Consider the following 15,184-nt stretch of genomic DNA (forward strand, 5'->3'; position numbering starts at 1 on the left):
AGAGCAGGGTGGGGGGTCAGAGGGAGAGGGACAAGCAGATTCCACACTGAGCATGGAACCCGACGTGGGGCTCGACCCCGGGACCCTGAGATCATGATCTGAGCCAAAATCAAGAGTTGGACGCTCAACCCTGTCACCTAGGCGCCCCAGGGCAAAAGATCTTAATTGACATTCATTCATTCATTCATTCATTCATTCATTCGGGGGGGTGGGGCAGAGACACAGGCAGAGGGAGAAGCAGGCTCCATGCAGGGAGCCTGACGCGGGACTCGATCCTCGTTCTCCAGGATCACACCCCGGGCTGCAGGCAGTGCTAAACCGCTGAGCCACCTGGGCTGCCCTTAACTGACATTTCTCTAAGCAAGGTATAAAAACTGCCAATAGATACATCATTAGTCATTAGGAAAACATATCAAAACCACAATGAGTAATTCATATCCATTAGGATGGCTGGAATCAAAAAGATACCAAGTGTCGGTCAGGATATAGAGAACCTGGAACCCACACACAGCTTGAGGGCAAGTAAATGGTACGGGCCACTTTGGAAAAGTTATGCAAAACAGTTAACTTAGAGCTACCATCTGATCCAGAAATGCTGCTTCTGGGTATCTACCCAAGAGTATGAAAATATATGTCCATATAAACACTTGTTCACAGATGTTTAGAGCAGCACTATTTATAACAGCAAAGAGGCAGAAACAACCCAAATGGTCATTAATTGATGAACAAAATGTACATCCATTCAGTGTAATATTACATAGCCACAAACATGAATGAAATATTGATATATGCTACGACATGGATGAAGCTTGAAAACATTATGGTAAACGGAAGATGCCAGTCACAGAAGACCACAGGGATTAGTCTGCTCAGGATGCTCTAACAAAATATAGACTGGCTGGCTTAAACAAAAGATAAATTACTAGGGGTAGAGAGATTAGAGAGATTAAGAGGATGGTAACTAAAGGGTACAGGGTTTGTTAGGTCATGAAAATGGTTCTAAAATTTCTTAGTGACAGTTGAGCACATCTGAATATATTAAAAACCACTGAAAACCCACTTAAATGGGTGAATTACAAGGTATGTGAGTTGTATCTTGATAAAATCATTATTAAAAAATTCAATGCAATCCCAATCTTTAATCCTGGCAGTTTTTAGAGTAGAATTTGACAGCTAAATATAAAATGTACAGAGAAATGCAAAGGACCTACAATAACTGGTATGTGTGTGGGGGGAGACAAAGTTGGAAGATTTATACTACCTGACTTCCAAGAGTTTTCATAACGCGACAGGAATCAAGAAACAAAAAATGAAAATAGCAACATCCCATATAAATACAGATGCAAAAAATATTTCACAAAACATTACTTAGATATTATTCCTTTAGGATGGGTATATTGATCAATGAAACAATATGCTAGAAATAGAACCATACTTATATTGTCACAGATTTAACAAAGGCACCAAAGTAATCTATTGGGGACAAGTCTTTTCTACACATGAGGCTGAAATAAAAATGGAAGCCATATGGTGGAAAAATTAACCTCAAGCCTATCTCACATATACAAAAGTTTACTCGATGAACTATAGACTTAAATGTAAAAGCCCAAACCATAAAACTTTATGAGAAAAACATATTATCTTTCTGACCTAGGGAAAGGCTTCTTATAGGTCATAGAAGGCAGTAACTGTAGGAAAAAAAAATAGGTTTCCTCAAAATAAAAAACACCTTCTCATCCAAAGACACCATTAAGAAAAGGAACAGCAAGGCTTAGATAGGGAGAAATATGAGCAAAACCCATGTGACAAAACAGTGGTGCCCTGAATACAGAAACAATTCCTACAACTCAATGATAAAAAGACTTGGATACCACACAGGGATCCCTGGGTGGTGCAGTGGTTTAGCGCCTGCCTTTGGCCCAGGGCGCGATCCTGGAGACCTGGGATTGAATCCCATGTCGGGCTCCTGGTGCATGGAGCCTGCTTCTCCCTCTGCCTGTGTCTCTGCCTCTCTCTCTCTCTCTCTGTGTGTGACTATCATAAATAAATAAACATTTAAAAAAAATAAATAAAAAAAATAAAAATAAATAAAAATAAAAAAGAGACATAAGCTAGAATAAACATCTGACAGAACAGGAAAATAAAATAAGATACAAAATCATAATATCTAAGCCAGATCCTAAAATCTACCTAAACAAAGTGACCTATCACTTGTCAACAAAGTGACAGAAAAAACCACACTACACATTTGGAGGGCTATATGTCAAAAGTAATTTTTATTTCAGTGTATTTATCTGCAGCATTTCTAAAAGCATTCAGGTAACAACCAATTTGTAATTGTGACTAAAATACAAATATTATCAAAGTAATCAAGGAAAAGCAAAAAAAATTTTTTTTCTATTGTCTCTAACAAAGATGCTTATCTTCGGGGACAAAAGAACAACAAGTGGCTAGCTATGAGCTAAAAATGGGGGTATGGTCAGGAGATCATTTCTGTTCCCTCAGAGGGATGGTTCAGAGCAAGTTCTCTGCAAGGATCAATTACTATTCACATAAAAAACAAAAACCTTACAGTTATATGTTAATTTACAATTGAGTATTTGTGTTAAAGGTGATTTTCAAGTTAATATAAACAACCATTTTCTGTACAAGTGTGTGTGTGCGTGCGCACATGCACGCAGATAACACACAGAGGGATGTGCCCAAAAGAGCAGCTGCGAGGACCACTAGTGTGGCCCTGACTTGAATGGAAGATGGAAGGAAAGGAGGTATACTTTTCATTATGTGCCTTTTTGGACTTCTAAATCTTACATGATTATTGATCTGAAAAACAAAAATTCCATTTTAAAAAGTCCCCAAATACATCTATTTTGGGGTTCATGTAGGTTTTTCCTCCCAGGAGCTGCAATCCACAAAGTGAATGGCTGTGTGCAATTGCGGAAGAGTCCAGCCTAAAGCCTGGCTACTCCTCATGAAAACTGCTGGCCTAGGCAACTTTTACTTACTGTTTTTTGTGAAGAGGAAACTTTAGACACAAAGCTTATACAGAAGATAATAATAGGTGTATACTTTTTTTTTTTTTTAAGAGGGAAGGTAGGGGAGGGGCAGAGGAAGAAGAGAGAGAATCCTCAAGCACACTCCTGGCTGAGCATGGACCCCAACGCTAGGTTAGATCTCACGACCCTGGGATCAGGACCTGACCGAAGCCAAGAGTTGGGCACTTAACCAACTGAGCCACCCAGGCATCCCTAGGTGTAGATTTTTTAGGGAGCAGTGAACCACCTCTTATAAAAAATGGCACCAATTGTGCTTTGAATCCAGGCTGAGTCAGCAGAAAGGCAAGGAACACAGCCCACACATTTGGACACACTCTTTGACAACACACAATATTCAGCTTTTCACAATTTTTAGCTTTGAATCAGCTGTACTATGGGGGGAAATGTTATCAGAAAAGGAAAAAGCAGGTTCTTCATGTGTATCAGAAGCTGTTTGAGAGAAGTCATCTATCCAGGGAAACTAGTCCTTCCCTGAGTCACCCCGGAGTCAGATGTGAAGAAAGACACTGTTGGAGTATTTCCAGTGTAGCATCTGGAAGGGAAAATAATCCATATTGAAATAATTCTGAAATGGATGCACTCCTGAATTACTAGGTGTGGCCTTTTTCTGGGAAAACCACAGCCCTCACGCTTCCAGATGCTTTCTTTCCCTCTGCATGAAGTGGGGGTCCTTCTGTTACTCTGCTTCCAGAGACCACACTGACCACGTGCCATTCCAACACATGAACAACTACGTGTTAATGCATCATTTACTTTAGATGAAGAGTATAAAAACAAAATAAATATGACGAATATTTAGAAGAAAATGGGTCACATCTAAGATTACTTTTAAACCAAAAACAACTAAAATAGATTATGAGGATAAGCTAAATATGGGAATAAGAGGAAACCATCAAGAGGTAAAAATAAACTAAAAATCTAAAAGGTAATGAAATAGAAGCTCCATTCAGGAGTCAATGGGTTAGTTGTTTTTATGTAAGGCAGCCAGAATCTAATAAACCCGTATATTTGACTTTTAAAACTTTTGAGAGTCTCTTTAAAAAAGTTCACTGGAGATTCTTCGGTAACACAGCCAAAGGCAGAAAATATATGAGGAATGAGCAGACATGGGGTCTCTCGGCGCCAGCAGGCCAGTAAGTGGTAGGTAGTATGACAGTTTGTATTGAAGAGCCACGCCTGGTTGTGCCTCTACAACAGGCCGTACAACTCCTCTGTCACCACAGAAGTGTTCAATCATTTGCCAGGCCATCCCTCTGCATGACTGGTAGGGACAAGTCACTGAAAGGGGTCACATCTGATGCAGAGGGGTCTAAGGCAAAGCCACACACGTGCACACATTCCTGCAGATGTTTCCAGAGCACCTTCCCTGCTGCAGGGACTATAAAGGAATGGCTTGTCTCCCACTGCAGGAGTGGTCCGCACACATCCACCTGTAAGACCAAGGAATGATGCCAGTGCTTCGGGGAGACATGGGGGACTCCAATGACTGTCACCTCCAGCACCACGCCTTCAACTCACACACCTCTGGGGAACCTCTCCACGAATTTTAGTTACCACCAAACTCACATGATTTTCATTTTCTAAAATAGAAGTTAATTCAATTCAAGAAGCAAAACGAAACAGAACGATTTTCCACCACCACTTCTTACCCAACTGAAACTTAAGAGTGGAATTTAAACAGTTAAAATTAAAATCATTAAAAATCATTTGGAAAGACTACACTAGAAGTTGCATTTAAAACATTAAAAATACTTCCTATATTCCTATAGGAATTGACATCACATGTCAACAAATGTATCACCCGTACAAATATGCAAGAGCCCCAAGACCACCTACCATTTGGTACAGTTGGTCTGTAAAGTTGTAAAAGAATCAAATTCTCACTCAGCTATTGTTAGGTATGGTTCTAAAAAGGGATAGCCCATGTGAAGCAACTTTACATCCACAGCATATTTCAAAAGCAAACTCTGCTTGCAACTGAAATTGTGACTATAAAATTTGAAAATGCTCAGTGTTCTAAATAGGTGTAAGATGAATCAAATTTAAAAGGAGGGGTGCCTGAGTAGCTCAGGGTCATGCTCAGTGGGGAGTCGGCTTGAAGATGCTCTCTCTGCCCATCCCCCTGCTTGTGCTCTCTCTCTCAAAATAACGATATATCTTCAAATTTAGAATGAGAAAACCTGAACATATCATGTTTATAGTAATAAAAACAAAAAGTTGCTTTTAGAGGCAACTATGCAATATAATTTGTGGGTTCTCTCTCAAAGATAAATATGATTTGTCAACCCTAGAAACTATTTTAATAGTATAAGGTCAGCAGTGACAGGTAGACTTTTATGGGCAGGTATAACTAGGACTCCATTTGCATAATAAAAAATAATAAACTATTTTTTAAATTTTTATTTATTCATTCATGAGAGATACAGAGAGGCAGAGACACAGGCAGAGGGAGAAAGAAGCAGGCTCCCTGCAGGGAATCCGATGTAGAACTCAATCCTAGGACCTCAGGATCATAGTCTGAGCCAAAGGCAGACTCAACTGCTGAGCCACCCAGGTGTCCCAAATAAACTACTTTAATATGCACGTTCTATACTGAAAATCTTAAAAAGCACAAAAGAACATTTGAAAATTTATCATCGGGCAGCCCAGATGGCTCAGCGGTTTAGTGCCGCCTTCAGCCCAGGGCTTGATCCTGGTGTCCCGGGATGGAGTCCCACATTGGGCTCCTGCATGGAGCCTGCTTCTCCCTCTCCCTGTATCTCTGCGCCTCTCTCTCTCTCTGTGTGTGTGTGTGTGTGTGTGTGTCTCTCATGAATAAATAAATAAATAAAATCTTAAAAAAAAAATCTCAGGGTCCTGGGATCGAGCCCCATGTGGGGCTCCCTGCTCAGCCCAGAGTCTGCTTCTCCTCCTCTCTCTGCTCCTCCCCCCACCCTCGTTCATCTCGCATACTTGCATACGTTAATAAATAAAACTTAAAAAAAAAAAAGATGAAAATGTCCAAATACAATCGGACTAGGTGGTTACTTCAAAGTAGACATGGATCATCATCAATCTACTGTGCAAAGAATTTGTTATTCTTTTGGCCCAATCTGCTTTTCTGTGAGATTTTAAGTTTCTACAAAGCTAAGAGAATTTTGCAGCAGGCAGGCCAAGGAGGTAGAAAGGCCACTACCTGGAATATCCCCCGTGTGCCCAGAGCTCCTGTAGGAGAGCTGGCAAGAGGCTAAGTGTGTCAACCTGAGAAGAATGACGCAGCAGCTGGGACATGCCCGCACAGCTGGTAGGTACTGCAGCAGCAGCAGGACCAGCATGTCCTGGCATGTTATCCCTGCAAAGCATATGCTACAGGCAGCCAAGGGCTCAGCAGATTTTACTATAGGTGGAAAAGTGCCCCCAACTCCAGGGATGGTGAACTGTGTCAAAGAACATCAGGACGGAGATTAAATATGAATCCCAAGTATGCTCATTTGTAACCTCTTGAGAGGTAAACAGCCAAGACTAGGAAACAGGAAAGGGATTCTTAGTGTACCGGTTCGGGAAAAAGACGACTTTGGAAAAAAGAGGCTAAGAAACAGAATAAACTATTTCAGCCCACAGCACTACAGGGTTTAAAAGCACTACAGGGTTTAAAAGACCAGAAACTTCAAGACTGACGAGAACTTATGGAGGCATACGGGGAAAAAAAAAAAAGAAAGACCTCAACCTGCAGGTTTCTCTTGATTCCAAGGGAAGGCAAAATCATGATTTGAGTGTTCGCAGACCAAAATTAAAAAGGATTTTGGTTGAAGACGAGGGGCAGGTAGATCTGGGGCCTGGCAAAAACAGAAACTAACCACACAGCCTGGTAGACAGACTTGATCACATGGGCTGCTCTCAGTTATGCCACAAGGACCCGCACATCATCCTGCACCCCCTTCATAAATATCTGCTACATTAATCAAGACCACGCTTGTTTTGAACCAAGCATGACACCTCAAGCATGATGGTGTCAATAAACTAAATAAGAAATGACATGACTTATTTCAAGTTCAAAAGAAAGAACATCTGCTGTTATCTACCCCTGTTACATATCCACCCATACAGAATGCATTCCTTTATTTTACTGCCAAAAAATCCCCAAAACACTTCACCACTGTATTGTATCTACAGCTGACCCTGGCTTGAACAACAGAAGTTTGAACTGCATAGGATGATTCAATTTAAGTGTGGATTTGTTTTCAATAAGTACAGTACAGTACTATGAATGTATTTTCTCCTCCTTATGATTTTAATATTTTTTTCTACCTTGCTGTATTGTGAGAACAGACGAAACAACACACAGAACACACAAAATATGTGTTACCTGACTGTTTATGTTCTCAGTAAGGCTTCCAGTTGACAGCAGGCTATTAAGTTTTTGGGGAGTCAAGTGACACACAGAGCTCGGACTGCACAAGAGGTCAACACCCCAACACCCGTGTTGTTCAAAGGTCAACTGTGTAGTATGTAAGACATCACAGAAAGTTGCAACCGAACAGGCAGGCATGCAGCGAGGAGAAAGGGCTTGAGACTAAAACTTGAGAAGAAAAAGGAAGCCTTTGAGCAGTGGCTGGAAACAAAGTGGACTGAACTAGACCTTTCGGACTGCAGATGCTCTCGGGCTTTTTTCTTTCCAAAAATACTGTTCTCTTTCCCTTGCCATCTTGAGTTAAAAAGTCAAGAAAAACGTTTACACTGTATAATAAGGCTCCAAGAATATTTGTGTCATATTCCGAAGCAAGACACTTTCTCGAGAAAGCATGTCACATATGTTTCTCCAGCATAAACAAAGGGTAAAAACCTAGCTGTTAGCTTCCAGCCAGAGTCAGGAAGGAAAAGGATCCCTCTTTTCTCTCAACCAGCTTCCCTCTCCCCCATTTCTGACCCATTCTCCTTCAGCAACTAATGACCAGGATTGTCTGACTCTGAAGAGTGAACAGTGGGGTACACAGTCTGCTCCTCCTTCCCGGAACCCAAAGCACCTGCCAACCGGCAACGGAATCAATTGTCAGCATCAGATGTCACTGTAAACCAGCCCGTAGGAGACGATCTGAAGAGGCGATTCAGTAAGTGGTTACAGGAGAGACTGAACATACACCCGGAGAGAAAACTTTAAAAAAGATCTATTGCATCATGCAAACTGAGGCGGGGCTAGAGCTCGCAGCAGTGTTGGAGGCAGTGCTAGGTCTTGGAACACTTCAACAGAAGTGAAGATGTGCTTCAGAAAGAGGTGTCTGCTGCCCCAAAGTTCTCATTCTGACAATAATGACACTGAGACTAAAAATGCAGGTGAGGGGGGAGTGTGCTTGAGAATTTGCAATAATTAATACAAGTAGACAGGGGCACCTGGGTGGCTCAGTCAGTTAAGTGTCTGACCTCGGCTCAGGCCATAGTCTCAGGGTCTTGGGATCGAGCCCTGCATTGGGCTCCCTGCTCAGTGCGGAGCCTGCTTCTCCCTCTTCATCTACCACTCCCCCTGCTCGTGCTCTCTTTCAAATAAGTAAATAAAATCTTTAAAACTGTGGCTGCTACTCATAAATATCTAAAGAATTAATGTAAAATATTTCAGAGTCAGGCTAGCCTCTCCACTCTTAATAAATGTATGAAGCCATTACGTTCTCAAAACTGGGAGGAAAAGAATGCTCAATTGTAGAGTAGTATTCCCCCCAAAATTTTAAAACTGAAGAACTACATATTATAATTATTTGTAGAATGCAAGAATTCAGTAATTGCTGCAAGCGGACAAAGTCTCTACATTCTAGAGTTCTAAAAGCCTAACACCTTGGACAAAGGACCAATCTGATTCAGCCAAAAATGACATATTAAGAAATTCTCCAGAGACAAATCAGCAGGTACATGTCCATGGTCTCCATCGGGGCTTCCCTGATTTTTCTGCACACCAGAAATCCAGCCAAGTGCCTTGTCTCACCACTGGAATCATCTTCAGCTGTATTACTTACAAGATTAAAAAAACAAAAGCCGTGCACTTAAAAGCAAGTCACAGCCCTCTTGAGTGGAGTCATGTCCTCTCATTTGTCAGAGATTCTATTCTTGAAGGTTTTCTGTATCTTATGATCTAGCAATCCCACTCCTAGCCATCTACCCAAGGTAACTGAAAACACTTGTCTACACAAAAATTCACCTATACTATTTCTAACAGCATCGTTCAGGAAGAGCCAGAGAGTGGAAACACCCCAGATGGCCCATGACTGACGAGTGGATAAACAGAATGCAGCATCTACCCACCCGATGCCGCAGTAGAAAGGAATGACATGCTGACACACAATACAACAAGGATGGAACCTGAAAACACTGTGCTGAGTAAAAAAAGCCAGTCTAAAAAGGCTACATACTGTGCAATCCATCAGAAAGGTCCAGAATAGGCAAATGCATCAAGGCAGAAAGTAGATTAGTGGTTGCCAAGACCCAGGGGAGGGAGAATGGAAAGTGACTGCGGATGGGTAAAGTCTTCCTCTGGGGGCGATGGAAATAGTCCACAATTAGACAATGTCAATGGCTGCAGAGCTTTGGGAATACACTAAAAACACTGTATTAAAGAAGGGTGAATTTTTTCACACCCACGTAGGGACACACATACACAATAGGGTGAATTCTGTAGTATGTGAGGTGTATCTCAATTAAGCGGTTTGTAAATGTATGTGCCTGTATGAATGTGTACTCTAATTAGCTTTAAGTTAATTCTGAGCTAGACATGTAGCTTCATATCTATTTAATGTTAATTTTGGGGAAAAGATTCTAAAATATCAGCACGGCTGATGGTATATTGGAATATCACAAAACCAAGTTTGACAATTACTGATACATACTAAAAATTTACACGTGAGTCTCCACTGAACTAACAACTTTATAAACTACTAGAACCAGTAACAATCTGCTCTCTACTGAGTTAGCGTAAATTTTATCTTCTTTTATTTGATTGGAATCAAGAAACTCCGCAAGTTAAAAAGTATATCACAAGTAGGTAATAGAGACCAGGAGCTACATCTTTTACACCCTCGTGACATCTGCAGCATTCAGGCAGCCCCTTGCATACACTATGCACCACATAATGCGTGAGTGAAATGCTTTACTACCATATTTGTAAAACAAGGTCATAAAAGTTAAGACTTTTTGCTCTATGTGGTAACCCTTTAGAGGAAGGTCAGCAAACTGCTCCCATCAAGGGCCAGACAGCAGGTATTTCTGACTTTGTGAACCAGACCATTTCTGATGCAACGACTCTGCTCAGCCCCCAAAGCATGAAGGTGGCTGCAGACAATACAGAGACCCAGGCTCCCTTGCTTTAACCAGCACAGTCCAACAGAACTTTCTGCAAAACAGAACTTTCTGCAATGACAAAAGTAGTTCGCCACCTACAAGCACTTGAAATACAGATAGCATGACTTAGGAACTGTTAATTTTAGTGACTACAAATGTGAACAGCCATATGTAGCGAATAACTCCTACCAAACAGCATTGCTCAAGACTAACCAACTAGCCAATTTCACCTCTGGTCAAAAAACTTAAAGAGTGAGTTAATTTTTAAAGTTAAAAAAGAACTCCGATTGTGTCTCAGAATGAACTGGAAAGAGGAAAACACGATGTAAAATTTCTAGCAATTCATAGATCACACTATAGGAAATAATAAAAATTCTAAGCAAATTAATTGCAGCTCAAGCAGTAGGATACGTGTAGAGTTCCATGTATCTGGATTTCGCCATACTTTGTCTGGTATATACTTGCTGGATTCCAGCTCTGAGGTCGTCCCATATCTGGTCGAGGCCGATCTGCTTCAGTCCATGAGGATTCTGACTCCGGTTCGAGGACATTGTGAGTAATATTCTGAAGTCGTCCAGTGTAGCAATCCTTATGCAAAGTACAGCTAATTCTCCATTAGATGAAAATATACAGTATCATTCCAAATTTATTCACAGCAGCTCAGAAAGGATGTCCTTTAAATGCAGAGAATGAAATCTCATTGCAGGCAGACCTGAAGAAGAAATAAAGTGAATTAATGAATTCTTTCTTGACATCCCAGGGTGGGTAAGAGGGTACCTGCCGCATAGATAGAAACATTCAGTCTACAGGCTTTAGTTGGCACCACACTCATCTACAGAACACTTCTCTTTCTCTGTGCATACAAAATCATATGATCTACGTACACAAATATGCTTAGAGATTTAGTTTGGAATCATACGAATTCATAAGAAAAGTGCTCACAAGAAAAGCTGTGTGGAACTCTGTAGAAGCACAACTAATACTGTTGCCTTTCTTTGCCTTCTGAAGGTATCAAAACCCAAAGGAAACTCCCAAAAAGAGAAGCACAAATACCTAAAAAGTAGGAAAACCCAGCCAGCACCAGCACCCCACCTGATAGTGTGGTCGGGATGGTAGTACCACCTGGTACTATTACCTCTTTAAAACTACACGCCTTCCTAACACTTAATTTTCCCCTAAGGGGAAAGAAATTATCACTTACATTCCCTAGACTCACACACAGTTCAGTTAATTCTATCTTAGATAAGCCAGGCACCTCATACCCATCGAGATGCTCTTTTAATTCCTAGCAGCAACTGAGAAAAACTTTCTACTCCTCCCATTTTTACCTTCTCCTCCCCATACCGTGTCCACTGGGCACCATCATAGTAACTTCAAGTAAATGGATTACTATGGGGCCAATTCAACCTTCTTTCTTCAAACCTCTACATGCCAGTGACTCACAGAATGAAGTTTATCACCAGCCCAGACAGCTCCTCTGAGGCCCAGACCCAGCTCTACACCCAAGTGTCCACTTCACATCTCCTCCGGCAGGTCTCTGGCTGAACTCAGGGACCATCCCCAGCTCTACCGCTCACCAGTGTTGCCCAGCTCCGTAAGGGGCAGCTCCATGTATCCACGTGTCAGAAACTTGGGAATAATTCTAATGCCTCATTCCTATTCTTTCGCATTCCAGTGCTACTCATTTTAACCTTTGGGGTCATGTCACATCCACTCACTACCTCCTCTTCCTCTCCCAGTGGATGACAACAACGACATCATCATCATCATCATCATCATCATCATCATCGTTGTTGCACACAGGGATGCCATTTGAGCAGTCTACACTCCCAGAGCGCCCCTCCCTTTGACTCACCCTCTCAAGGCTTCACACAGCAGTTGAGTCTAAAACTATAAATCTGATTAGGTGTCGGGGAGTCAAGCTGGTATCTGAGGCAGGGAAATCCTGAACAAAGCACCCCCAGATCTTCTCTTTAGGAAAACTTGAAATAATTTACTAGAGTTGTTCTATACGAGATTAGCAATTTTAATACCACGGCCCACCACCAACACAGTTACCCACAAAAGCTGCAGCCCCTCTCACACCTGAGCAAGGGCTACAGCCCGGGCCCCCAGGAGCCAGCCCTGCCTGGGGCCCTGTGGGCTGCAGCTGCTCAAACCACTCACTCTCTACAAGATCTTTCTATCTCTTCATGTGCCTCTTACAAAACTCTCCCCTTTGGCCCCCGGGCACAGCCACGCAGGCTTTTCCCTCCTTTCCAGGCCATGCCAGTCCCCTTCTCACTCCTGAGAATCTCTGCATCTGTTGCATGGGCCAGTGAGCCCCTGTGCTCATTCTCTACCCACGTCCATTTGGGGCAGGCTTACCAGGAAGTCCCAGATGAGGCTTGCCCCCTTCATGGGACTTCTCCTTCTTAACTCTTATTCCTGGTAATTCCAAGCCTGGGTCTCCCTTCTCTGGTGAGAAGGATTCATGGCACAGAGACCATCTCTTTTGCTCACCACAGTATCCTGAAAATCTCACTCAGAGCCTGGTGCATATAGGTCAGTGTTTTGTATGAATAAATGAAATAATAAATTGAGGAATTCAAAAGCTGGATGTTTTTTACAGGATTTAGAAATAATGAAACATCACTATTATAAAGCATCTGAACTTACCCCCAAGTCCCTCTTTAGAATCTCCATTAAATTTGATCTTGTTTTTTCTAAACTTTTTCCTTCAAACACTAGATTTTAGGCTAAATGTTTTTAAATAAATTTATTTTTTATTGGTGTTCAATTTGTCAACATATAGAATAACACCCAGTGCTCATCCCATCAAGTTTTAGGCTAAAATTTATTTCTTGCTGTTTCATTTAGTAATGTGTATTATTCTGGTCACTGCAATGTATATGTATTTTAACATGGTGTTTAAACAGACTTCTAAGAGTTATAGAAATTCAGTGATCATTAATATTTTATTTAACAAATATTTAGTAGGAACTACCACATGCTAGGCACTATCATAGGCACTATCTTATGTATTATTAATAGTCAATCAAAACAGACATAGCACTACTGTTGTGGAATAAAGCAACTTCTTAAAAGCTAACCCATTAACTTCTGGTATGTGACATACTTGTAAACTGAAAAATTTATGTACCAAAAATATTTGCTTAGAGCCGATGACAAGAGGACTAGAGGTAACCTTAAAGATAGTTCTGGTCCTTCTTTTTATAGATTAGAAAAAAACTTATTCAGAGAAGTAATCAAACCTAACCAGAATTAAAATGCTGGAAAGTGGCAGGACCACAAGCAGACAGACCTCTGGATTCTCAAAAGCCAGTATTTCCTAATATTCTAGTCTGAATTTTAGGTTCTTTCATTTGTAAGGTGTCAATAAATAAGGAAACTCATTTCAGGATTTGCAAATCAATCAACATGATACACACATCAATGAGAAAAGATAAAAACCACGTTATCATTTCAATAGATGCAGAAAAAGCATTTGACAAAGTACAACATACATTCATAATAAAAAAAAAACCTCAACAAAGTAGGTCTGGAGGAAACATACCTCAATATGAAAAAGACCATCTATGAGAAACCCACTGCTAACATCATCATCAGTGCGGGAAAAACTAAGAGGCTTTCCCCTTTGGTCAGGAACAAGACAAAGATGCCCACCTTTTATTCAACATAGTACTGGAAGTCCTAGTCACAATATCAGACAAGAAAAAGAAAAAAAGACTCAAATCGGAAAGGTAGAAGTAAAACTCTTACTATTTGCAGATGACGTGATACTATATGTAGAAAATCCTAAAAACTCCACCACTAGAACTGATAAATGAATTCAGTAAATTCAGCAAATCAATATGTAGGAATCTATTGCATGTCTATATGCTAATAATGAAGGAGCAGAAAGAGAAATTAAGAAAACAATCCCATTTACAACTGCACCAAAAATATTACAAATACTTAGGAATAGATTTAACCAAAGAGGTGAAAGATCTGGACTCTGAACACCATAAAACACTGATGAAAGAAACTGATGATGACACAAATGGAAAGACATCTCAGGCTCATGGATTGAAAGAACAAATATTGTTAAAATATCTATTCTACCCAAGCTATCTACAGATTTAAAGTACTCTCTATCAGAATACCAATGCATTTTTCACAAAACCTAAACAATCCTAAAATTTGTATGGAACCACAAAAGACCCCAAACAGCCAAAATAGTCGTGAAAAAGAAAAACAAAACTAGAGGTATCACAATTTCAGAGTTCGAGTTATATTACAAAGTTATACACAGTGATCAAAATAGCATTTTGTACTGGCACAAAAACAGATCAGTAGACAAGAATCAAAAACCCAGAAATAAACCCACAATTATATGGTCAATTAATCTTTGACAAAAGAGGCGAGGATATGCAATGGGAAAAAGTTTCTTCAACAAATGATGTTGGGAAAACAGGACAGCTACATGCAAAAAAGTGAAACTAGACAGCTGTCTTACAGCATACACAAAAATAAACTCAAAATGGATGAAAGACCTAAATATGAGAGCTAAAACCATAAAAATCCTAGAAGAGAGCACAAGCAGTCATTTCTCTGACCTCAGCCATCACAACACCTTTCCCTTGTCTCCTGAGACAAGGGAAATAAAAGCAAAAATAAATGATTGGAACATAAAAACAAAAAGCTTCCTCCACATGCAAAGAAAACAATCAACAAAATTGAAGGGCAATCTATTGAATGGAAGAAGATATTTGCAAATGGCATATCCAATAAAGGATTAGTATCCAAAATATATGAAGAATTGATACAACTCAACACCAACCCCCCCC

At 40.6% G+C, this 15,184-nt stretch overlaps 1 protein-coding gene across 1 annotated transcript in view; it reads right to left on the reverse strand.

Annotated features, from left to right (window-relative positions):
* LOC140629508 (cullin-1-like) overlaps positions 1-11,068 on the reverse strand; it is a 29,437-nt gene extending 18,369 nt beyond the window's left edge. The window contains exon 1 of the mRNA XM_072819027.1: positions 10,767-11,068. Coding sequence (XP_072675128.1) covers positions 10,767-10,906 — 140 coding nt within the window. The 5' untranslated portion in view covers positions 10,907-11,068. The remainder of the gene's footprint in view (positions 1-10,766) is intronic.
* Positions 11,069-15,184: the final 4,116 nt, after the last annotated feature.

Source organism: Canis lupus, assembly GCF_048164855.1.
Source record: "Canis lupus baileyi chromosome 15 unlocalized genomic scaffold, mCanLup2.hap1 SUPER_15_unloc_3, whole genome shotgun sequence".
In the NCBI taxonomy this organism is placed as follows: domain Eukaryota; kingdom Metazoa; phylum Chordata; class Mammalia; order Carnivora; family Canidae; genus Canis; species Canis lupus.